Genomic DNA, 26,523 nt, shown 5'->3' on the forward strand with positions numbered 1-26,523 from the left:
GGCATCTCCACAGGAGTTGCCAGAAAGGCAATCAGGGACTGGACAAATAAGAAGCACAAGAAATACTGAGGATCCTTGACTGCACTCATACGAGGACCCTCTGGTAAGAGAGCGAAGGAACTGTTGAAGTTAAACAGGAACCAGGTACGATGGGTGGTGGGACTACTTACAGGACACTGTCACCTTAAAGGACACCTCTTCAAACTGGGACTACGTAATAGTCCCACTTGTGAGAGGTGTCAAGAAGAAAATGAAACAGGCCTTAGCTTATTTAATATTATGTCACTTGGGTCAATACTTTATGGAACCAAGTGACTGTTTCGACACTCCCATGTACAAAATCTTGAGCTTCACTTGAAGCGCGGGATTGCTGAGGGGATAATCAAAAGGGGAAGCACAATAGATCACTGTAGGTCGCGGTGCAAGGGCCGAGAAGGCCCACCCCTTATACATTCATTCATATGATGTGGGTATCAATTTAATGCATCTTAAAAATGGCCCATATTGTATACCATATATACTTTATTTAAATTAAAAAAACATGTTACTGAATACAGAAGATAGAATATTAATTTTTCTGTACCCCAAAACTGTCACATAAACTGTGAATAAATCAATTTATGAGCAGTGAAACAGTATGAAACATTTATTTTTTCAGTTTTGAATAGTCTGAAACAATGACATTACTCTAGAAACAATTTATATTTCACAATTATAAAAGAAAGCATATAACTGAGGCTTTTCCTGGATTCATTTTTCTATTAACGACAATATGAAACTCGTCTGAATTTTTTACCATATTTGTTCATAGTTTTTAAAATATGGGACACATTCAAATAGCTGGTACTTATTAACTGTACTTATACAATGAATATAGCAGATTTTGGTTTTGTGACATGTTTATATAAACATAAGAATTAGTTGGGGTTCATCTAGGGGTATGGCACTGGACTAGTTGCAAAAAGGTCGTACGTTTGAGACCACCTACACTCATCCTGAATTTATCTCATGCCATTTTCTTCTCTCAAATTAAAAATGTGAGGATTACAAGATCCCTTTTGTGTCTGCTGGAGTGTACCAGAATATGACTTATCAACAAAAGCTGACAGGATGTAGAACACTGGAATACAGTAAGAAATACACACTTTTGTTGGGAGTTATTTTCTTGTGGAATGTAAAGTAAAAAACTATGATCACACTTTATTAGTTGATAACCACTTTAACTAGGCACGCAAAAATCTGTAAAATGAAAGAATATAAATATAATTATTAATTTTATTAGTAATAGAAATTATATACTATTTCTGCATTAAAAAATTAGCTTAGCCCAGTTTCATCTGCTAACCTTCAAGTATCAGAAATGGAAATGCCGCACAGATATTTCAAGTTTTGAATAGTTATTCATTTAAGGAAGACAGTAGTCATCACAGCTTCTTACCAGAACTTGTATAATGAGAAGAAATTGTATCCTATTATGAATCAAAATGTCAACTTCACTATCGCATAATCTGGAGGCTATATCCATTTCGACTTCATGACTTTCCAGGTTTTGCAGGAGGCTTGGCACTGTTAAGAAGATCAGACACCTGTTTCTCTAGATAAGGTGTCTTTTGAAGAGTTCCTCTCAGTGACATCTTGCTTGGAATTTTTGGAACAAATGGTCTGCGGGCTGGTTTACCTGGCTCTGCAGACTGGAGGGGGGGGAATAATAAAATATTAACATATTTTTTTATCCTATACAAAATTTGGTTTCCTGTTCTCAAGGAGAATGTTCAACCTGATGGATATGAAGTAATAGAATGGAGAAGACTGATTTGGGCTATATAAGTAAACAACTAGGGCAGATCAAGAAATGCATATCAGTTCTGTAGAGAAATCACACTAAAAGAGTATCACAATGGACCAGGAAACAGACAGTGAGAAAATGAACTGGATTAGGGTCTAAAGGCCTGCTCAGTGATGAATGTTAAAGATGTTAAATTTAGGTCCAGTTTAAAGAATAATGTTACATACCATAGCTTGTTTATTTTCCACAGTACTGTTTTCTAAGGATCCTGTCACCTTTGCAACAACCATGCCAGTGTAACCAGATAATTCAGCAGTCTGTTCAGTATCATCTGCTTTCTGTCTACTGTCTGGGAAGAGAACATTTCAGTCATTGTCATATAGTTTTCCTACCTCTTGCTAATTTGTTTCCCCTAACAACTTTTGAACTAAGTAAATCACTTCATGAAAAATGGTATGAACATCATGCACTTGCGAGGCCACCAAATTTCTGAAGTTTAATTCACAACAATTAAGGGCATTAAAGGTTATGGTAAAGTGAGGTAAAGCTATTCCTGTAACAGGCCGTGGAGGCCCATAGGGTCGTGAGACATTAAGGCTACAACATTTCCTGGATAATTGACTCAAAGATCATGGCGAAGTTTTTAGCCTTATGTGCTGGCTGCCATTTACCCCCAGGAAGATTCCTGGTACTCATTTCTGTTAGAGGCTGAGTTGATCCCAGGGTCACAGTGTTGCTGGACAGATTAGGTTGAAAAATCCAATGACTTCATCAGCAATCGAAACCACAACATGCCAGTTTGTGGTTGTGGGAAATCTTGAGGCCTCAGCAACAATATTGTCCATTAGTTCATGATTCTGAAATTTGGTGTGTGAGTACATTTTAAGAAATATACAAACTGTAATTACAGTTCCAACCTCTGCCACAGTTTTGTTGAACTGGTAAAGAAATGAGACAGTGAACAGTGGTGTCTGAGTCCACAACGATGAGAAAAAAAATTCTGCATACTAAAAGATTCCTCAGAATGCAAAATATCTGCATTTGGCAAAGAGATATCACAAGAATAACTGAGGTGGTTAGATGTTATGCATCAAACAGAGATTGTTTGTTACCTACTTTCTACATTAACTGCCTGCTTCAAGATGAGGTACTGCCAGCCCAACTCCTGCTGCACAGCTTCACACTGTGCTTCTAGCAGCTCTGTCTGTTGCTTCAGATCCTGTATCCTATTATACAAACCATGTTAATATATTCAGTACTGTGGTCAGGTACTTCAAATGTAGTGTGCATGCAAATTATCAATATGTGACTATCACCCATGTACAACTTACAAAAGGGTGTATAAGATAAAGTTTTCATTAAGACTTCTAAATAAAACAGCACTGTTGGTAAAATGAGACTATCCAGTGTCTCATTTGATCTTTGTTTCGGAGAATGGGAAACCTCACTAAAAAAAACATGATTACTGTATTACAGATGGGACATCTGGTCACTCTAATGTAGAGGAATATTCTTTTGAAGACTATGGGAGACTATGGGAAATTGTAAACACATCAGACAAGTTTGTATTCAGGATAAGATTTGAATTGGGCATATCTCAAGTATAAGTCCAGGTCCACAACTTGCAGCATTGGTGGTAGAAACACCAAGTAAGATACTGTATTAATAGTATGGAGACATAATTCTTACATTAGCACATTACTGAAATGTGAAGCTACTCACTCCTGAAGCTTGTGTCCATCAGTGGGACTGGGGAGAAGATGAAGGTGCTCTTCCTGCACTGATGCCAAATGTAATCTAGACACTTCCAGTTTTGTATCTGCAACAGACAGTTCAGCCTCCACTGCTGCTATAATTGATTCCACCTGATGCTCATCCTCACACGCATGAATGCAGATTCCTGCAGCAATCACAGGCCATCACTATTACAGTCAAGTGAAAATGAACTGAACTTGAATATCAGTAGTTTCAGAACCTCCCACATTCTAACACACAGCTTCGTCGGTCTAACAGACAGCATTCAACTTCTGCTCAAGCCAAGTCAATGTCACATTGCGACCAGCACTGGTATTTATACAGCACTTGCTGTCCAGCCCACCTCTAGATCATCGCGTGCACTGGCCAATCAGTGCTCACAATCGCAAGTACACCTTTAGCTCTGCCCAGCAAGCATGGTATAAAAGGTGGAGCTCAAAACTCACTATCATCAGTTCTTCTTCAATCGTCACTGTGTTGAAGACAGCTAAAGCAGCTACTCCAATGTCATGAAGCAGCAGCAGCTCTCCAGCAAACAACACTGAGACAGGGGACTACACCAGCACCAGGCCAGTTAGACTCCACTCTCACGCCGACTCGTAACTGCCGGGTGGCCATAAAGAAGGTCCGGACTATCCAACTAGGTTCGCCGCTATCGCGCTTGCTCATAACCACTCAGCGATCGTAAAGGAAGGCCCAAGCTACTACTAGCGTAAGCACGGTGGAACAAACGTCCCCTTTCAGGGCCAGCAAACTTGTGAGCAACTATTCTGTACATTTGAGAATAATACATATAATTGTTAAAGTTTTGCGTGGTTGTCTCGTAGAACATCGACATCCCACACTGGTGACCATGACTCAGCATGGACACCGCAAACAGTTCGTCAGCAGGGGTGTCCAGAGTGGCCGTGTGGCTCCTGCCATTCTGGCCCGAGCGACCAGCCTTGTGGTTCGCCCAGGCTGAGGCGTAATTCACCTTGGCTGGTATTAGCAGCGAGCACATCAAGTTCTGTCATGTGATCTCGCAGCTGGACCACCAGTATGCCAGACGTGGAGGATATCATCACCTCTCCACCCGAACGAGACCCCTACAGCCTACTGAGGACCGAGCTTGTGAGGCGGCTATGCCCATCTACAGAGCAATGCATCTGGCAGCTCCTCACGATCAAGGAAATTGCCAAACGTAAGCCGTCCCTATTCCTGAGATATCTCAAGAGTCTCGCACCACACGTGTCTGATAATGTCATCCGAAGTGTCTGGACCAGCCGGCTACCCCAGAACGTACAGAGCTTCCTCGGCAGCCAGAACAAGAGCAACTTGGAGGCCACAACCCTCTGCGTGGACCGTGTCTCCGAGGTCGAAATCCAGCCGGCGCTTGCTAGCGTTGGTCAACCCATGGACAACGCCGCACTTTGGCAGGAGATCGCTTACCTCTCCTGCCACGTGGCTGCACTCAGCGCTGCACAGGATCACCTACACGCCCACTTCAAGGAGCTTGACCCCAACCTGAGAGACTGAGGACCCAGTTCCAAGGATTCCCGCCCTGCCTTCAACAGCCACCAGCCAAGCAGCAAATCTCCCTCCCGTGGCGACATCACATCCACTACTTGCTGGTACCATCGCCACTTCAGCACTCGGATGCAAAATTGTACTCCACCCTGCTCCTACCGCCAGCAGGGAAACTGACAACACAGACATCACCGGCGGCACGTGTCTGCGCTACGACAGGCCACCTCTTCATAACGGACAAAGTCAACAAACGGCAGTTCCTACTCGACACGGGTTCAGATCTCTGTGTGTACCCCAGCAGGCTCGTTCCTTGATGCAAGGAATGCACCAACTATGACCTGTGTGTGGCTAATGGCACTACCATCCACACATACAGACGGCTGCCTCTCAGCCTCAACTTGGGCCTACGCCGAGACTTCACGTGGCGGTTCATGGTGGCCGACGTCACGCATCCCATCATTGGTGTGGACTTGCTATCGCATTTCGGTCTCCTGGTGGACTGTCAGAACAACCGCATTCTGGATGGGTCACGTCGCTGTCAGCCCTGGCCTCAGCGGCCGACGCAGTGATCCCCAGTGTAAAGACCATCAGCAACGACACACCGGTCGACAACCTCCTCACAGAGTTCCCGGACCTGACCTCTCCAGCTGGAGTCCAGTGTGAGATATGACACAACACTGTCCACCACATCAGGACTGTACCTGGCCCACCAGTAACCTGCTGACCACGGTGACTGGCACTGGACTGGCTCGCTATCGCAAAAGCCGAGTTCTACGCCATGTGGCGGAATGGTACAGATCGCCGCTCAAAGAGTTCCTGGTCCTCATCACTGCACATCGTGTCCAAGAAAGACAACGGTTGGTGTCCATGTGATGATTACAGAGTGCTCAACTCCCAAACCATCCCTGACTGCTACCCTATCCGCCATATCCACGACTACTCCCACCAGCTTTTTGGCTGTTCTGTCTATTCCAAAATTGACCTGGTGAGAGCCTACAACCAAATCCCTGTCCACCCTCTAAAACATACAGAAGACCGCCATCACCACTCCATTCGGCCTTTTCGAATCCCCTTTCATGTCCTTCGGCCTGCGCAATGCCGCCCAGACCTTCCAGAGCATACTTAGACGACAACCTTGTCTTCTCCCGGTCACTCGAAGAGCACAAACACCTATGTGTTCTCTTCAACCAACTCCAGAGGTACAGGATCATTATCAATCCATCAAAGTGCGTCTTCAGAGCACCCACAGTCACCTTTCTCGGCTACAAGGAGTCCGCCGAGGGTTCCAAACCTCTGGAAGATCGAGTGGCCCATCTCCAGGAATGCCCCCCTCCGAAGATTCCTAGGCATGCTGGAACTTCTACAGGTGATTTCTGCCACATGCACCAACCAAGCAGGCACCACTTCACGACGTCCTTTCTGGACCCAAAGTCAAGGGCTCCCACCCCATCACTTGGACACTGGAGCTCCACAGGGCATTTGAAGAGTGCAAAGTGAGTTTGTCACGCGCCACTCTACTGGCCCACACGGATCTATCTGCGCCACTTGCATGCATCACAGATGCCTCCATGTCCACCATGGGTGCCGTGCTACAACGCATAAGGAACACCTGGCAGCCCCTCGCCTTCTTTTCAAAAAAAACTTACCCTTGCCCAAGAGAAGTACAGCACCTATGACCGCGAGCTACTGGCTATCTGCGAAGCAGTAAAGCATTTCCACCATATGCTGGAAATGCGTCACTTCACAATCTTCACTGACCACAAGCCAATCACCTACGCCTTCCATCAGAAGTGGGATAAATGCTCACCCCGGCAGTTCAACCATCTAGACTTCATCTCCCAGTTCACAACCGACATCTGACACATCTCTGGACAGGACAACGTTGCAACCGACGCCCTCTCTCGCGTCAAGTCTGTCACTGTGCCACCACCTTACGACGCACTTGCCACATCACAGGACAGCGACGATGAACTCAGAGCACACCTGGGGTCAACCACTGCCCTGCGCCTCTCAGCATCCCACACACTGTTGTATTTGAGGTTCTTACAGTGGTGATCATGCAAAGTACTATCTTCTGGGATGCGATGCCACGTAGTAAGTCAGAAGTTCATAGTTTGGAGAACTATACTGCCTCCATCTTAAGGATCAAAGCGTAAACCAAGAAAGTAAAAAGCAAGCAGCAAGCTCACTCAGCTTTCTACTTACAGAATCCATATACCTGAAGTGCAGTGAGTTGGTGTAGTCTACGATAGGCAAGGACATTCCTAGCACTCTTTCAGTGACTTCCATATGACTGTCCAGATCTTCCAGCATGGACACAAATTACTGTAGCATATTCACTCAAGGCAACAACCGTGAAGCCACAAGAGACAGCAGTTTCTAGGCAACAGATTCATAACATGCAACAATGGAGTAACTGGGAAGAAATGTTCTTTATGCAGTCTGTGATAGCTACATGACATAACAAAAGAAGAACTGTTGGGAGAGGTATTATCTATGCGGTCCATGCCAAGGCTATTTAATGAGAAACAGCTATGATTAAGAGAGTCTTGAGATGGCAGTTTGAAGAGTAAGTGTGAGTTGTGAGACAGTCACCAGCCAGTAGGAACGTGAACACGAAAGCTGAGGAAGCTATGGTGTTGGAAGCCATTACAAGGTGACAACCAGTGAAGATACAGCACACTGAGAAGACTACATACATGCTATAGTGAAATGCAGAGTATGTGAATTAGCAGTAGTGCTATAGTTATTTGTAGTTGTTCTGTAGCAGTTCAAAGAATCCAAAACCCCATCTATAGTCACTAAATCACGTGACACTATATTTAATGAATAATGTATACAAATAGTATTCAGTGTTAAATTTCATGGTAATTTATTCAGACAGAGTTTTCAGATGCATGGATGGGCAGTGATAACAAGTGTCTGTTCCTAAACCTGAATTGAATCCAACCGATCTTCAGACTTCTTGCATGCCCTTAGTTCAATTTTATTTCAAATGTATAAGCAAGCAGATACTGTACTAACCTTGACTTGTGTTGAGCCATCTCCTGTGTTGAAATGGAAAGTCTTTTGGGTTCTTCATCATGGCCAGCAGTCCATACTCATCTGAGAATATACGTACTTTGCTGCACAGCTGACGCTTTTCTTGAAACACTCTGTTTTGCAAATCATCCTGAAATATTGTAGATTGCTCCACTAAATAGCAATAGACATAGAAGACGTCTCAGGCCCATGGTTGCATTTTTCAATTAATAACCAAATATAAATTACTACTTATCAGAGTCAATCAAAGCACAGTCATGAAACACCTCAATCTCACTACATCCTCTTAATCTAATCACCAAGAAACATTAATGTTGCCAGGCAACAGCTCTGTAAACATGGTCCAACATGCAACAACAGAGGAAGCTGTGTTTTCTGTAGGTCTGACCAACGTGCCAATAGACTGGTTGGATAGCGATCACATGATATACAGTATGTTTACTGTAGGTCCATGTCTGTTCTGCGGCTATATAACAAGAGCCATTATCTGTAAGTTCAGAGCAGACTGGAATCAGGAGTACAGAAGAGTACAAGAGGTCAGCCTGTGAGGATTTAACGTGTGATTTGAAGACTTTATGTGTGCAGTAGTACAGTGATATTGGGAGTGAGAGACTTTTATAGCTCCTACGTTATAAATCCATTGCCAGGAAATGGATAATGAAGACTAGTGGAAATAGGCTGAGAAGAATAGTGTGGAGTGATAGTAAATTGTGTACATCAGCAGTAGTGTAATAATTATTTTCACCTACAACCTGTAAGTTGTTAATAAATCCAATTACCAATCAAATCCCTTCTTTAGTCACTGTGACACATGACATTAAAATATTAGCCTATCATCTTGTTGATATTCCTATCAGCTGCATTTAAGGATGCTTTCTCAAAATATCGTGTTTCTTATCTCATTATTAAATTATAAGTTCAATCCATCATAATACCCTTGACTTCAATGTCCACTCTATATCAGATGACCTGAATAAATGTACAATTTTATTATATTGTGACGTGTTGTGCTATGCAGGACACCCCTCCCCCCACCAGCGGTGACGTAACACCATCAGAGCGCTGTTGTTACTAGGGTAGCAGGCAAGTCAACGCTCCTTCCCCTACTTTGCCAGCTGTGACGTGGCCAAGGGATGCCGCGGTTGCTATGCAGCCGTAAACAACTCCCGACAGCGTTGCCAGTAACACCTGTAAACACGGCGCCAGACAACAGTGGTGCCTATTATGTGGCTGTTTTCTGTGTTGTCTGGAACAAGGCTAAATAAGGAGCAGCGAAGAATATTCACAGTTAGTTCTCGAGGAATGAGTTAGCCAGCAGTGAGTCAGTTAACCAGTCAATAGCTGTCTAAATCATTAACCAGTCAATAGCTGTCTATCTTTCGTGGGAGTATTTGTGATACTGCCAATGGCAGTAATTGTCAGATTGTAAGAGCGAATGTGCAATAAAATTCGCTATATCGAATAAGACGTGAATTTATTTATTGCGTTATACAGTCACACGTGACAATATAATATCCTGTACTCACCAACTAAAGAACCTCTTTTGGCTCCAAATGTGTTTGTGAGCACTTCATCTGATCAGAAATATATTTTAAGCTGTCTTCTGTACGTGTGTCAGGAAATTAAAAATCTCGTTAGTAACTCTCTTACTTGAATGGTGTCATGACACAGCAGTTGGAAGAAGTACTAGTGCAGGCAAAGTGACTGCTTTATCCATAGAATTATTATCTTAATCAACCATTTGTTCTGAGTCATTTTGTTTATGATTATTAATAAAACTGTTACAGGATATAATTTTCTCATCCAGTAGTAGATATGCAACATACACAGTTTCTGGGAAAAAACTCTTAGAAAGATAAGATCTAAACATTTTGAAAATGGTACATTAATATAAATATTATATTTTTGGACATCATCCATTGTCCTGTTTATTTTTCAAAACACATCATTTTGGAGACTGCATTCTGTCTCCATCTTCAGGTAAAACATACTCAGTTGGGCCAAATTGATAGAGCTGGCCCCTATTTCCAGACCTTAGAAAGATATTTGGACCTAAAGTGAAGGAGTTTTAATTTAATTTAGTGTTTTTAATGATATTATTCTAGCTCAGACTACAGCACTAAATGGTAAGATGATTAATGAATGATTAATTGGAAAGAAATGTGGAAGGAAGTAGTTGTGACCTATTTCAAAAGTACTACCTTGGCATTTGCTTCAAAGGACAGAGAAAACCTACAAAAAACCTCAGTCAGGATAGCTTGTGGCCTGTCAGGGGGAAGGAAATAAAGTGAAAATTTAGGATACTACACAGCAAGGAACTTCATGATTAATGCATGTCACCTAATATTGTGAGAGTAGTGAAATAGAGACAGAAATGTAGATGGAGAAGAAATGCAATCAGAACTTCGATACACATACAGTATCTCCAGGAAGGTGACTGTTTGGAGGACTCAGAGCAATTTTGTGTGTGTGTGTGAAAAGAGTTTGAAAATTAATGAACCTGGTAACATTACTCTTTGATGACCTAGATCAAGATGGTACACATGCTATGTTGCTTCCTCAGGTGTGTTAATTACAAGTGCAAAGGTTATCATTTTCCATACCCAGTCTATGTTTGTATGAACTCTTGTAAGAAACATATTTGTCCATGGCAGAGTAAAATTATATTTCATATGTTTTAAGGCAGAGATGTGGAATGAAATTTGGTGTGAAGCCCAGGAAAGCAGTAAAGAGATGCTAGAGATGTTACAGAATGCATATGGAACAGAAGAAATGATCTGAGCTACAGTGTTTCAATGGTGGAAGTACTTTGCAGACAGAAACAAAGGAGTGCTTGATGACACTTGAAGTAGGAAACAACGCACTGCTGTAAGAAAAGTGAGCATTGACACAGCTGAACAACTGCTGAAAGACAGGAGTTCATCATTAAGGGAACTGTCTGGCCATATAAAAATGTCACTGGAAAGGCTCTGCCACAGTGGAATTAGGCATGAGCTGAGTGTGAGAAAGTTGCATTCTTCATGATCTCAGTGATGAGCACAAAACAAAGCATGTGAAAGTCTGCCAGTGATATGTTATGCTTGTTGAACAAAGTCCTGCATTTCTATCAAGTGTAATCACCTGCGGTGAGTTTTGGATAAGATATTATGGCCTTGAATCAAAACAGCAGTCAAATGTTTGAAAACAGAAAGAAATTTCACACAGCACCATAGTGAGGAAAAGTGATGCTGATAGTGTTCTTTTGTCTCAAAAGACATTGTTCTTCAGCACTGGCTATCTCAGAAGCAAACTGTGAATGGTGTTTACTATGCATATGCATTTAAAATTAATTTAGGAAAGCTATTCAGAAAGAAGTGACCAGAGTTCTTGACAAAACTGTAGTTCCTGCTTCAAAACAATTTACAGACTTACATTGCACTTGATGACAGTGGTGCTAGCAAACAGCAAAAGAACACCTGTAGAACGTGCACCCTACAGTCAAGATGCCCTGCATGCAATCTTTTGGCATTAAAAATCCTTAAACATTAGCTATGAGGACAGAAATTCAACACTGACACTTAAATTAAACAAGCCACTGCCACTACACTATGCAAGATGTCTGGAAATTGCATACTGCACATCTGAAAAGCAAGTAGAGGCATTGCAAAAAATGTTTAGTACGTGAAGGTGAAAAAGAAACAGTGTCCAAGCCTCAGGAATTCTCATACAGTGAGTAATGTGAGTACTTTCATTACTTTTCAAACTCACCTCATACATAAATGTACAAAAAGAATTCTGGATAAAATATTTTGTGTGCAAATGCATGAACATGGCAATAGAATAAACTCTTGCTATTATGTGTAACCACTGCTGTAGCAAATGTACAGTCTCAAGGGTTGAATATGGGAAATGGCTTGATGAACTGGAATATAACAAACATACAGGATATGCAGATATTCCTTTCTTCAGAATATCCTTAATACTTAAACAAGACTATAATCTTCTCTTTTCATTGGACCAAGATATTTAAATAGGATTCCAGTGGCAACTAGTGTCTGCAGCACACTGTAACATAACACATTCACTGCTAACCCCCATATACAGGGATTTTACCTGCTGGGCCAGCAATTTCTCTATGAAAACTACATTGTGAATATATTATATATAGAAAATAGAAAAGCAGTGAAAAATGATAATATCTCTGTATGTTTTCTCTCTTTCAAGCTTTGACAAGCTACACTTAAAGTTCCTGTGTGTTTTAAGTGACATCTGTAAGAGAAAATTACATTTACGTAGTCAGTGACAAACCAAGTGATGGGAGTGAAGTGCATCTTTTGCAGTAAAAATTAAATAATATAGCCAGCTACACATATCATAATTTCATTATGATCAATATATCACAGCTTTTCATGCAGCACACATGATTATAAACCATATAAGCATTCATGAAGTCTTATAAATAATTCTTGTCTAATTTAATATACTGTGACATGTTGCGCAACGGAGAACCCCCCCCCACCAGCAGTGACGCGGCAGGTGAGTCAGCGCTCCCCTCCCCCCCTCCCCTCCGTATGGTAACGTAACGCGCAACGCGCGGTGATGCAACAGGATGACGTGGCACTCATTACGCAACAGGCAACCACTGCGGCTATATAAGGGAACTGCACAGTGGCTACGAGTTAGTTGTAACGTAGCAGTCGGCCAGTTCAGTTGTAACGTGGCCATCGCCGAAGACAGTTCCGAGCAAGCCTACAAGCGAGTGTGTTATCAACGAGTTCTCAGTTCGCAAGTTACGAGCTACAGACGCATGTGTGAGAATCAGTGATAGTTCGTGATAACCAGTTATATTTGGAGTGTGTAATTCAGTGAGACTTGTATAGCTCCCGCGCTATTAATACGTGAAGACTCTAGAAGATAGTGTTAAGAGATTTTGTTGTAGGGTTTGTAAAGTGTGGAAACCCGTAACATTGTGATAATTAATTGTAGCCGATATTTGTAGATGGTTCAATAAACCAATTAACGATCTCTACGGCGTATTCAGTAACGAAACACGTTACAATACAATAACAGATCTAACCTTTCATAATATGCCAGCCATTAAATCTTAAATTAATCTTAAACAAATATCATGATTGCTTGAGCCAAATACTAATGCTTTGTTCTGGAAGAATCCCAACAAGTCAACATAGATGATAGTTATATACTTTCTTTATATGATATAAATGCTATTTTGGCAGAATAATTAGCCCTGTATTTATAAACTCAGATCAATTATAATAACCATTACTAGAAAATATGGAGAAAAAAAAATACTTATTACAGGGTGGGGTGCAGAAACTTCCTTTTTGTGAAGACGCATTGTGAAGGAAGGGGAGGTCACAGAAAATTGGGGATAGGCTCAGCGATCGCAGCAGTCATGGAAGTTTGTGTCTAATACCCCTCAGTAGGAAACATGAGGTGGAGTGAGCAGCGTGCGTTTGCTGTCGAAGCCTATTTTTCGAACAACCATTCCTACATGGCGGTGCAGCGTGCGTTCGTACTCACTTCGGAATTAAGCCCAGAGATCCGGTTCCCAACCGGAAATCGATTGTTTTGTGGGCAGAGAACTTTAGGACAACCGGGAGTGTGGTAAAAAAAATCATCAGGACGACAACGGACCGTTACGATGCCAGAAAACGTGGCGAGGCAGTTCCACAGTCGATTTGAGATCTCCCAGACGTTCCGCTCGCAAACATGCAGTCACCCTAGACATATCCAATTGTACAATGTGCCGAATTCTTCATGAACATCTTCATTTCCATCCCTATAAAATGATTGTTGTGCAAGAATTGTCACCATGTGATTTCCAGAACCGAATACCGGAGTGCGAAACGCTATTGGAAACTTTACCCCCTGATGCACTTGTTTTCACATTTTCACCTATCTGGATAAGTCAACAAGCAGAATATGCGCTATTGGAGTGGTAACAATCCCAGAGAGCTCCATGAGGCGCCACTTCACAGTGATAAGGTGACAGTATGGTGTGCGTTGTCGAGTGTTGGAGTTACTGGCCTTTATTTTTTTGAAGAAGACAATCATGCAGTCACTGTCAATTCACAGTGGTATGTGGACATGATTAACAACTTTTTTGAACCAGCTCTTGAAGAAATGCATCCAGGAAATGTCTGGTTCCAACAGGATGGTGCCACGGCCCACATAGCCCAAGCTTTGATGACAGTTTTGAGGGCAAAGTTCCCCAGATGGCTCATCTCGCTTCGAGGTGACATCCCATGGGCAACACACTCACCTGATCTAACGCCCTGCGATTTTTTTATGGGGATATCTCAAGGCAGAGGTTTTTAAACATTGCCCCACAAACCTGCTTCAGCTGAAGAATGTTATTCGGCAGGAAGTAGCCCAAATTCCGGTGCACATGTTTGAACGTGCAGAGGGGAACTTCAGAAAACGGTTGCATCAGTGCATAGAGAACAGTGGCCACCACCTTCAAGATTTTTGTTTAAAATTTTAAAGTATGTTCTTTCATTAGCTAAACATAAATTTTGTCTATCAGCAATAATTTTTCTTTTATTCGCCTTCAAAAAAGGAAATTTCTGCGCCACATCCTGTATAACAAAGACTGCAATGGTAAAAAAAAAGGTGATGCTATCCCTGTAACTGGCTGTGGAGGCCCATAGGGTTGTGAGACACTGAGGCTCTCACATTTTCTTTAGACAGTCGGCCCACAGATGGCAGTAAGGTTGCCAGCTGCCCTATACCTTCCAGGAAGATTCCTGGTACTCATTTCTGTTAGAGGCTGAGCCAACCACAAGGCCACAGTGCAGCTGGAAGGAGTAGGTAAATTGAAAAAATTCACCTCATCAGGCTTCGAACCCACCTCCTTCTGGCTTGTAGCATAGTGCCTCAACAAACACCACCACCATGTGCTCCATAAAAACTGTGATAGATAACATAACTCCTCAACATTATACAGCAACAATACCAAAAGTGTCATTAAATTACCCACAAAGAAAGAAATTCATGTTTAATTATGAAGCTAACTTGTCTGATACTGAGCTGCATGGCATTTCAATGGTAATTCAAGCCAGGAATGTTCATTATCATGAATTGTCTTATTTTGTATGTGTATGTGTATGTGTATAAAATATGGTCTAAAGGAAGAACACAGATTGAGAGTTTTTGCGAGGATAATATTCTAAGATGCAGAAAATTTAATAAAGAGATGCTTAATAATTTGTATTTCTTGTCAAATATTATTAAGAGCTGGGTGTAACATAGTCAGTATAGTGACTGGCTACAGGCTGGATGACCAAGGGGTCAGAGTTCGAGTCCTGGTGGGGGGCAAGAATTTTCACTTCTCCATGTCATCCAGACCAACTCGGGTTCACCCAACCTCCTATCTAATGGGTACTGGGGGCCCTTTCCCAGGGTAAAGCAGCAGGGGCATGAAGCTGACCACCCACCTCCAGCTGGTGCCAAGGTCAAGAAAATGTGAATCTATACATCCACTCACCCATAAACCTTCATGGCTTAGTGTTTAATTAGTTAAGCATAGGGACAACTTTACCTTTTACACCTTTACCATCAAATATTATTGGGGTGATCAAATAAAGAAGAATGAGCTGCAGAGGGAACTGGATTCAGCTGGCTCAAAATAGGGTCCACAAGCAGGTTCATGTGAACATGACAATTAACTTTTGAGTTCAATAAACCATGGGAAATTTCTGAACTAGCTGAATGAATATTAGCTATTGGCAGGGTGGCTGTCTTTGGTGGGGACGTATCATAGACCAGGGATGCGTTGAGACACAGCTTTGGAACACCTCTTCGTGGTCCTGCTGGGCAATGGCAGTCTTTGAGGGTCTGCATTAGCATGAGCTTCCGGGGCTGGTGGCTGAGTTTCCATAAAGGGCAATGGCTATTTGACTAGAGCCTCCCACGCGGCGGCATAATGACTCTTGGGTTTCATTACAATGTACCCTGGACGAATGCGGGAGAGCACTCCTATGGGTGTAGCTACGGCTGTTTGAGGGATCTCCCTAGAGTACCGATAAGGTGCCGCAAGCCTTAGGGCTCAACACTCTAAAATGGTTCGACCAATCCATATGGAGGGGCGTGAATGGGGGAGCTCTGAAGCAACCTCCAGGGGCGATAATCTCGTGTAGGATGCCCTGGTCGCAACCTCATGACAACTAGTATCGCACTCCCATTTATCATCTGGGACACCCCTCTCCCCCCGAACATGCACTCTTGGTCCTGGAGGCTTATGAGGGTTATATTTATGAAGCCAAGGTGTGAGTTATCGTGCCGAAGGCTGCATGGCACTGGGGTGGTAATTGGCCAGTGTCTCGAACGATCCCCTCGGGACACCAGGCAGCACACCGTTGTATTTATGCCTTCCACTCATATGGGGCTCTACGGGTGGTGACGTTTTAAATCCCCATTACTCGCGGGACCAAAATGAAAAAAGGAACCAAACCAAAAACCGGTCGCAAATACCTTAAACTGAAGAGGGACCCCCTTCAAGGGGATCCCTATGAGAAATGCTTCAGCAGGGAGCTGGAGCCTCTGGTGAACCATTAGGGGGCCCAGTTGCAACCAGCGAACTTGCTGTTGAAATTTCAGCCAAAGGCAAGGATGAACTAGTGATTCAAAACTTGCTAGAGGCAAAACTAAAAACTACTCTCCTGGGGGTTGGTAGTACTGACACACCACTGCAGAGAGCCAGTACTTCTAATATACCTGCAGCAGGGGAAAGACTGGGCCACCTAGGCTCTGGAGTAGGTGGACCATGTCTGGCAAAGAAAGCTTTGTCTGGATGGGCTAGACGGAAGTTAAAAAAGGCAAAAGCTAAGACAAGCAAAGCAAGAACTGGGAGCAGTCAGCAACCAGGAAATGCAAGCTCATCCAAGCAGGGAGAAACCCACACCGGCACCTTTAAGAGGCCAAGGTCAGAGGGCAGTAACCCCACAGAAACGGCCAGAACTCTGAAAGAAACCCAGGGACTTACAAGGAGGCTCTGACCAATATAAAGGTAGTTATCTTCAAGGACACTTACCCTGAGGATAAGCTTACCGAAGACGACCAAAATTCCATTCTGGAAGCATTGGGCGAGGTGTTACGTAAGACTCCAAAGGAAGAAATACCACACCTGAAATCCTACAGACTGCTGGGAGGTGCACTTATCTATATATGTACCAACCAACAGTCTGGTCAATGGCTCATCAAAGCCTTTGACAACCACAGGCTCAAATTAGGGAGCAGGCTGAAGGCTACGACTGGGGACAAAATTGCCCAAAACCAGGAAGAGCTGCTGAAATGGATTGCAGACCTTAATCTGGGACTTCATACAGAGAACTGGAGTGTACTAAACAAGCAATCAGAGTCAAAAGGCCAAAGGCTCATCTTATTCATTGACCGGGACTATTATACAGGGGACCGGTTACAAAATATTTACAGGACTCTCACAGGGGACTGTTAAGGTGCTGGATGATCCTGAAGTTCAGCGCCGGGTAGAACCCGTGACAGACACTGCATCTTCTAACTCAGTCTCTGAGGAGGAAGGGGATGAGATACCCAGCTTCCCGGATGACCAAAGCAAAACGGATCAGGGGACTCCTTCACACGGAACCTAGTCCGAGAACGGAGAGGGACATACGATGGAAATTGACGCCTCCTCAATTGGAAGAGATCATGAAATTTCTTCAGATCAACCTACACCACAGCAAAGCTGCCACGGCAGCTCTGTGCCAACAGCTAGCTCAGGGTAAGGCAGACACAGCACTTATTCAGGACCTTTGGATATACAAGGGTCAAATAAGGAGCTTAACTAATACAGAGGGAACAGTTTACTTTTACTCCTTCACACGGAACCCAGTCCGAGAATGGAGAGGGACATACGACAGAAATTGACCCCTCCTCAATTGGAAGAGATCACGAAATTTCTTCAGATCAACCTACACCACAGCAAAGCTGCCACGGCAGCTCTGTGCCAACAGCTAGCTGAGGGTAAGGCAGACATAGCACTTATTCAGGACCTTTGGATATACAAGGGTCAAATAAGGGGCTTAACTAATACAGAGGGAACAGTTTACTTTGTTGTACCCAGTAATAATGCAAGATCTTGTGTTTATATCAGGAATCATGTTAATGCCTTGCCTTTGCTGGAGCTCTGTTCTAGGGATACAACAGTGGTAAGGATAACATACCCGTATCGAGAAGGCAGCAAGGAGCTGATTGTTGCTTCAGTCTACCTTCCATATGACTCGAATGAACCACCACCAACTAAGGAAATGAGGGACATCATAGACTACTACTACTACTACAACTCATCATTGGGTGTGATGCCGACGCACACCACATCTTGTGGGGGAGCACCGGCACTAATCCAAGGGGAGAGAGCCTTATGGAATTTCTGGTGAGTTCGAACCTGAATATTTTAAACCATGGTAACGAACCTACCTTTGAGGTTTGCAATAGGAAGGAGGTAATTGATTTGACACTAGGTACAAACAACATAGGAAACCTGGTAAGTAACTGGCATGTATCTGATGAGCCGTCCCTATCGGATCACAGATATAAATGCTTTAAAATAAGTAACATTACAGTAGATCAAGGTACTTATAAGAATCCTAAGAGAACCAATTGGGAGTCTTACAAAGATGACCTAAAGGTAAATCTAGAGACCCTCTTGCATACTATATGCACAATAAAGGATGTTGATTGGTCCGTTGACCAGTTGCAACGGGCTATTATCTCGTCCTTTAATCAGAATTGTCCGGCTGAGACCACTCGCGGACCAAGGAGAACGCCTTGGTAGAATAAACAGCTGAGTGGGCTTAGGATCAAAACAAGAAGGCTGTTCAATACAGCTAAAAGAAGAGGGCAGTGGGACACCTATAAGGAAGCCCTTAACTGTTACAACAAAGAAATAAGGAAAGCCAACTGATTCTCATGGAGGAGACAGTGCCAGGAGATCAATTATGTACTAGGCGGTGCCAGACCCATGAAAATCATGGCAAAACAGGTGACCAAGAAGATCAGCACAATTAACCTGCCTAACGGACAGTATACTCAAACAGGAAGGGAAACAATGAATGAATTATTCAGGTTCACTTTCCTCACTCAAAATTGACTGACAATTTGGACGATGGACAGGGTCAGCAAAACCTGGACACTTGGCAAAGCAAGACTAACAGGGTAGACTGGAACCTGGTCAAAGTCATAATTAATCAAAAAAAATCAGATGGTCACTGAAGACTTTTAGACCATTTAAATCAGTGGGAACAGATGGAATTGTACCAGAACTTTTGCGGCATGGGGCGAAACTTTTAGTTCCACATCTATGCCGCATATATAGAGCCTGCATGGCATATGGCTTCATCCCCACAGCCTGGATGCAAGTTAAGGTGATGTTTATTCCAAAACCTGGGAAACTTGATTATACCAATGCTATGACTTATCGTCCTGTCGTCTTTCTTGTTGAAAATGATGGAGAAACTAGTGGATAGGCATATCAGGGACGGGGTATTGAGGACATATCCTCTACACCAAAACCAACATGCCTACCAAACAGGTAAATCTACTGAAAGTGCACTACACAATGTGGTAACACGCATAGAATGTGCAACTGAACACAAGGATATTGCCTTAGGAGCATTCCTTGACATAGAGGGAGCTTTTGATAGAACCTCATCTGATATAATCAAACAGGCTGCTGGAAGGCATGGCATAGAGCCTGCAATATGCAGATGGATCAATGCTATGCTGGAAAGCAGAACCATAGCTGCTACATTATCAAGAGAAACCCTGGGGACGTCCGCATCAAGGGTATGTCCAGAGGGGGCGTACTTTCGCCTCTGCTGTGGAGTCTGGTGGTCGACGATCTCCTGTGGGGACTTAATGATGATGGGTATTATACAGTAGGATATGCTGATGACATAGCAATCCTCATAAACAGAAAATTCCTTTCGACCATACCAGAGTGTCTTCAAACAGCTCTGTACATGGTTCAACGATGGTGTGAAAGAACAGGTCTTTCTATCAATCCCAATAAGACGGTAATTATACCGTTTACTAGGAAGAGAAATATAAAGGGTCTTAAGGAACCAACTCTCTTCAATAAGACAATCCAGCTCTCCAACGATAAGTACCTTGGTCTAGACTTAGACAAGGGACTGACATGGAAAAAGCAGCTTGTCAAAGTCAGTAACAAAGCCTATAAGGCGTTTTGGACATGTAGAAGCATGCTTGGTAAAACTTTGGGACTGCAGCCACATGTTATACATTGGATATATACTGTGGTTGTGAGACCCATAATTACTTAAGGTGCCACAGTATGGTGACCCAGAGTTGAACTCAAGACAAGCAAGACGGAACTTAGCAAATTGCAGAGGTTGGCTTGCTTAGGTATCACAGGAGCATTTCGAACATCTCCAACAGCTGCACTAGAGATACTCCTTGGACTCCCCCCATTGCATTTACAGTTGGAGGCAGAGGCCAGGGCAGGAATTTACTGTCTCCAGTTCAGTGAACAATGGAAACCTAGACCTGATGGTTTTGGCCATGCATACATGACTCAGGACATGAAAAAAGAACCCATATTACAAATGTGGTCTGTCAAAATGATACTGAGACATGTATATGAAAAACCCTTCATGGTGAGATTTCCTGAGAGGAGTGAATGGAAGGACGGGTTTCGACCCGATAGAAAAGGGGGGACTGATCTGGTATACAGATGGTTCCAAGACAAATAAGGGCACTGGTGCTGGTGTGTACTGCCATGGCACGAGACGGAAACTTGGTTTCAGACTTGAGCAGTATACGACAGTACTCCAGGCAGAAGTATATGCCATTAAAGCATGTATTATGGAGAACTTGAATACGAACTATTGAAATAGGAACATCTACATTCTATCTGACAGCCAAGCTGCACTTAAAGCGCTTGACAAACACCAGATCAATTCAAACTTGGTCTGGGATTGCCACCAAACACTCATGGAACTGGCCAAACATAACAGGGTACAACTGATATGGGTGCCGGGGCATGAGGGTATTGCTGGAAATGAAGCAGCAGACCAATTAGCTAAAACTGGAGATGAACATCCGTTCATAGGACCTGAACCAGCCTGTGGCATCTCTCTAGGAGTTGCCAAACAGGCAATCAGGGACTGGACTAACATAATATATAAGAAATACTGTGAATCCTTAACTGGACTCATGCAAGCTAAGGGACTCATGAGGACCTTCCACTAAAAGAGAGAGAGAACTGTTGAAGCTAAACAGGAACCAGCTACGATGGGTAGTAGGACTACTTACAGGACACTGTCACCTCAAAGGACACCTGTTCAAACTGGGTCTAAGTGATAGAACGCACTTGTGAGAGGTGTCACACAGAAAACGAAACAGCCACACACATCCTGTGTGAATGTGAGGCTTTAGCTTATTTAAGACTACGTCTCTTGGGTCAATACTTTATGGAACCAATTGACTATTTTGATGCCCCCACGTCCAAAATCCTGCCCTTCATTTGAAGCGCAGGGTTGCTGAGGGAATTAAAGAAAGGGAAGCATAATAGTCCACTGAGGTCGCGGTGCAAGGGCCGAGAAGGCCTACCCCTCATACATTCATTCATTCATATTAACTATTTAGGCAGGACTTTGCCATATGTTACAAAAATGGAAACCACCAATTTTTGTGTTGTGTCTTGCTTATTAAACACATTCGGTGCCCACAGACTCAGAGGTATGGTGACGAGGCCAACAACTTAAACCACATGTAGTAAGTACCAAAATATGTCTCTTTTCCTGCAACTTCAGTATTTTCTCAGCATTGATGTCTTCCATGATTCTTTTTTTTTGAGTCATAAAGTTCAGGTTGGCCTCCTTCAAGGCTATTTCCTTGAACACTCTCTTGTTTTCATTGTACAGCTTTACAAACTGAGATTTGATTTCCTCCATCTGGAAATTGAATGCCTGAGCTGCAACATACAATAAAATGGGTCACTTCATGTCAACTGAACACAGCAGCTGTTGTTATCATGTTGGATTCCGATTAGGTAAATATATTGGGTTGGATAAGAAAGTGATACATATGAAAATTTACTTCCCTGAAAGTACCCCAAAAAACATTTTATGATCATTTTGGTACCTTTCTGAAAAATTCATATTGGGATGATGAATGGGGACAGGAGGTAGCAAAATTGGAATGGACTAACTTCATACTGTAATACACAACATTACCAATGATATCTGTGAGATTTATTAAGGTTAATTAATATGGGAATAGTGAAATGTACATTAGTGAAAGTTTCTCATACATAATGTCAATCAGAACTCTGGAAATGTTGATGAGATATGTGGGCAAGTGCATTTGTAGCCTTATGCAAACTAGGCTTTATTATTAATCCATGTGGCTGAAAATCGAATTGCCTAACAGCTTTCAGTGGAAGTGTCACATCTGAAAATCAGAAATGCCTGACAACTTTTGGTGGTATCCATCCATACTAAATTTCAACAAAATCTGTTAAATGTTTTCATTAGATACATGGAAAATGTAACATATATGGCCTTATATCATCTTCACTTTGTTATAGATGAACATGGCTTGAAATCGGAATTGCCTGAAATCATTTGGAAGTTTCCCTTGTTAGATTTCAACATAACCTGTGAAAAGAGAAAAATTCAGTTATCTCCTTCTGTAATCTTGGCTTTACTGTGGATCAGGACCCCAGAGAATATCAAAGAATTCTTAAAAGGAACCAAAAAATAAAACAAACTAAGAGGAAACAGCCATGGAAGGAATAAAGCATATAAAAGTGGCATCCTATAATATCCAAGACATGGTATATGACCCACCCATTTGGCTGAATGGAATAGTGCTCTGGCCCTTTCAAATGAAACAGAAGAAGTAGAGAAATCAAAGAAGGGAGTATAATGGACTTGCTTCTCTGTAACATTAAGAGCCTTGAAATATTTAAAAAAAATGCTGAATAATAGCTTCAAAATCTCTAACACAGTTATGTTGATAGAAATGTTCCTATTGAAAGTCTGGAATGGACACAATATGCATACATTTAATATTCAAGCCATGCAAGGTCACACAAAAAAGTCAGTGTGGAATTTCATTCCAAGTTAAACTATCTTGTACTTCAGAATGGAAGAACTCCAGGGCCCAAGTCTCAGCAAGCTGTATGAAATGCTTCAGCCAGCTGGATCTGGAAACACATACATTGAAATCCATGCTAGTTGGACCAACAGGCAACAGGACCAGACCCTCTAGGAAACTGAACTTATGAATTTGATTTGGTCCATCCTGGTCTGTCAGACTAGCAATATTATAACAAGTTAACAACTTTGTCCAGTGTGACTGATAAGTGTTTTCTTTTTATCTTTTTAATCTTGCATCCTTCTCATGTTTTGGTCTGAGAGACCATCTTCAGAAGCCCAGGCCGCTTTACCTCCAGTACCCATTGGATAGGAGGTTGGGTGGGTCCCAGAGCCGATCTGGACTTGGAGAAAATTCTTGTCCCTAGTGGGGCTCGAACGCCGACCCCTCAGCCATCTAGCTTGTAGCCAGTCGCTATACCGATTACTCTATCCAGGCTCCAAGAAAAAAAATGAGTACTTGAGGAGGTCAACTCAGCCTCTAACAGAAATGAGTACCAGGAATCTTCCTGGGGGTAAAGGGCAGCTGGAGCATAAGGTTGGCAGCCTTACTGCCATCTGTGAGTTGACTGTCTAAAGAAAATGTTTGAGTCTCGACGTCTCACAACCCTACAGGCCTTCACAGCCTGTTACAGGGATGGCTTTACATTTACCTTACAAATCCCTGAATAGCAGTCTGGCTTAATGCCTGACAGATCTACCAGCACATGATCATAAATCTCTTAGCTGGCACAGAAGAACCCCCACAGTACATGCAAGGATGAATATAGGAATCTACTGAGTTCACCTTGGCTTTCAACAACATCCTGAGGGTCACATTCATAAAAAAGCTAGAAAAAGAAATAAGAAAGGAAAGTACTTGCTAGCGCTTATATTTGGAAATATGCTATCATATGGAACAATCAAAATTAATAATGGTAGAGATACCTCATTGACTCTTTTGCAGACAAGCAGGGTGCTACAGGGCCTGGTGCTATGGTGTTATTTTGCATTGCCTCATTAGATGCCACTAAATCTCTTAAGGCCTATTTAGGTGGTATAAAGATGTATATACACATTAGTGATATAGTTATCACTATCACAGGCGAAGTAGATTTACAAATGCTGTGGCCAGCTGGCAGCCTGGGTGAACAAAAATTACTTTCTACAAACAATAGGAAAACAAAAACAATGAAATGCAGGAGAGTACGAAGGATTGGAGAAGAGAGAGGCATCCACTGTGATTGAAAGAAATTGGAATCAGTTTCTAGCTTCAAGGATTTTGGTGATACACTGCAGACAGCAGAAGCTGCCTTTTCACTCTGGTACCAAATTATGAACTGTGGCTATAAAGTACTGGGCGGCATTAACAACCTACAAAAACTCTCACTGAATACTACTTTGAAGGTCTTCAAGCCAAGAGTCATGTATTCATTTACATACAGATTTGGTCTAATCTGGGTATAACTAACTACATTTTAAAAAACTGGAAAACTCTCGTCGCATCAGTTTCTTACTACATATAGAAGTAAAGTAAAGGAATCCCTGTAACAGGTTGTGAAGACCCATAGGGTTGTGAGACATTGAGAGTCTCCCACATTATCTAGACAATCAGCTCAAAGATGGCGGTAAGATTGTCAGCCTTACGCGCCACTGCGCTTTACTCCCCAGGAAAATTATTTAATTAATTCCTGGTGCTCATTTCTGTTAGAGGCTGAGTCGACCCCAGGACCATAGTGCGGCTGGAAGGATTAGGTCAACTGAAAAAAAATCCAATGACCTCATCGGGACTAGAACCCATGACCTTCTGGCTTGTAGCATAGTGCCTCAACCATGCTACCGCGTACTCCCTCTTACTACATATATAAAGTATAATTATGGGATTTCTTGGTGTGAATGTTCTGTTGCTGTAATGCATGTTTACTAATGTCCAGGTTGCCATCTGTTGCACAACACAACTTCCTCCAGTAATCCAGTTACTACGTATTAAGGGAAACTCCAGCAGGAATTCACAGTCTCAAATGACACAGTTCAGAGTAACGTAAAATCAGTGGATGAATTCAGATATGAAATATGAAGTCTGACACAGTGCAAAATGCTATCTGAAACTGTGAAAGAAATTTATATTCCTAGTTAAATTTGTAAGGACATGCCAGGCAGAATGTTTCTGTTAATGCAGAAGGTAACATGATTCCTCTGAAAAATTACTGATACTATGTAAGTCAGAAGAAACAGAACAGAGGAATATCTAAGGTACAAAATCCTTAAAAAGGTCTTAGGTTCTTCAAAGTTTACAAGATCATGGCTTAAAGAAAACTGTGTTACTTGAAATTAGTGGTGATCAAGCAGCTGTGTGCGCAATCCACCAGGACATAAAACACAGTTTTAAGAATAGTCGTATACTCTTATAGAAGTTGATTTATTGCTTATAATATCAAATTAAAAATGCAGAAAGCGGAATAAAATGAATGTTCGTAGTCGTAGTTGTGAACGGTGTATTCACAATAAAAAAATGAAAACGAGTCTCCCGTTCCTTACTTCAGTCTTGTATGTGAACTAAATATGACAATTAATTAATAAATACTGTTTCCCGATTCGCAACACAAACCTTCGAAACTACCATAAAATAGCGAGTGAAATTACCAAAAATAACGGTCACTGAGGAACAGTACATGCTTGTTATTTATAACTGTCACTTTCATTCAAAAATACGTATTTTTGGTAGAGAGAGCTTTGTTACTATTCTTTTGCAAATGTGGATTGGAAAATTACGTCTCCTTCTTAATATCAATCGACATAAGAAAACAAATAATAATATGTGGGACGTATATTCTTAACAGTTTCCTCTTCATTATGCATTACGATTTGTATCGGAAAGCATCTGAGCAATCATTTATCGTAGGAGCTTAATGATTCATATCAGCAGCAATGAAGGTTATATTTGTAATGTAGTTCAGAAATCGGTCTTATATGAGAAAAAGATCTTTTAAATATACACAAAAGAAACGTTTTACAGTGACAATTTTGTTATACCTTAGGACAAACCTGTAACTATGCTATATAATTTTAGTCGGAAGTGTATGTTTATATCCTTATATGTGAATTTAGTACCTATAATTTCAAATTATACATAGCAGCCAACGGAATGTTCTTAGTTGCAGCTGCAACGGTATATCCACAATAAACAATCACAAGCCTCTTGTTTCGCTTGGGTCGCTTGCGCCCTTCTTCCATCGTATATATAACTCACTAAACATGGCAACGTGATATTCTATTCCAGTTATCAGGCGGCGAGAACTAGGTCGGGCGAAG

General features: G+C 42.2%; 1 protein-coding gene across 3 annotated transcripts; it reads right to left on the reverse strand.

Moving 5' to 3' along the window:
• Positions 1-628: 628 nt before the first annotated feature.
• On the reverse strand, positions 629-26,512 carry LOC111873144. 3 transcript variants are annotated; one of them, XM_023867594.2, is made up of 7 exons: positions 26,323-26,512; positions 21,856-22,046; positions 8,075-8,222; positions 3,509-3,686; positions 2,903-3,012; positions 2,014-2,135; positions 629-1,239 (listed from the first exon to the last, which is right to left on the reverse strand). In XM_023867594.2, exons 2-7 carry the CDS (start codon positions 22,024-22,026, stop codon positions 1,204-1,206), a joined length of 765 nt encoding a protein of 254 aa, XP_023723362.1. In that variant the 5' UTR covers positions 22,027-22,046; positions 26,323-26,512; the 3' UTR covers positions 629-1,203. The 3 variants fall into 3 exon arrangements, with proteins under 3 accessions (XP_023723362.1, XP_023723361.1, XP_023723363.1); XM_023867593.2 differs by having other exon boundaries at positions 629-1,691; XM_023867595.2 differs by lacking the exon at positions 21,856-22,046 and having other exon boundaries at positions 629-1,691; positions 26,323-26,510.
• Positions 26,513-26,523: the final 11 nt, after the last annotated feature.

The sequence above is a fragment of the Cryptotermes secundus genome, unplaced genomic scaffold (genome assembly GCF_002891405.2).
Source record: "Cryptotermes secundus unplaced genomic scaffold, Csec_1.0 scaffold259, whole genome shotgun sequence".
Lineage (NCBI taxonomy): Eukaryota > Metazoa > Arthropoda > Insecta > Blattodea > Kalotermitidae > Cryptotermes > Cryptotermes secundus.

Excerpts from the sequence above, each read along its gene's own strand:
- LOC111873144 (XM_023867593.2), bottom strand. The coding sequence starts at position 22,026 with ATGGAGGAAATCAAATCTCAGTTTGTAAAGCTGTACAATGAAAACAAG. Across the intron at positions 3,013-3,508 it reads GATGGACACAAGCTTCAGGA|GATACAGGATCTGAAGCAAC; the intron begins GTGAGTAGCTTC and ends TTTGTATAATAG. Across the intron at positions 2,136-2,902 it reads GCAGGCAGTTAATGTAGAAA|ACAGTAGACAGAAAGCAGAT; the intron begins GTAGGTAACAAA and ends TTCTCTTCCCAG.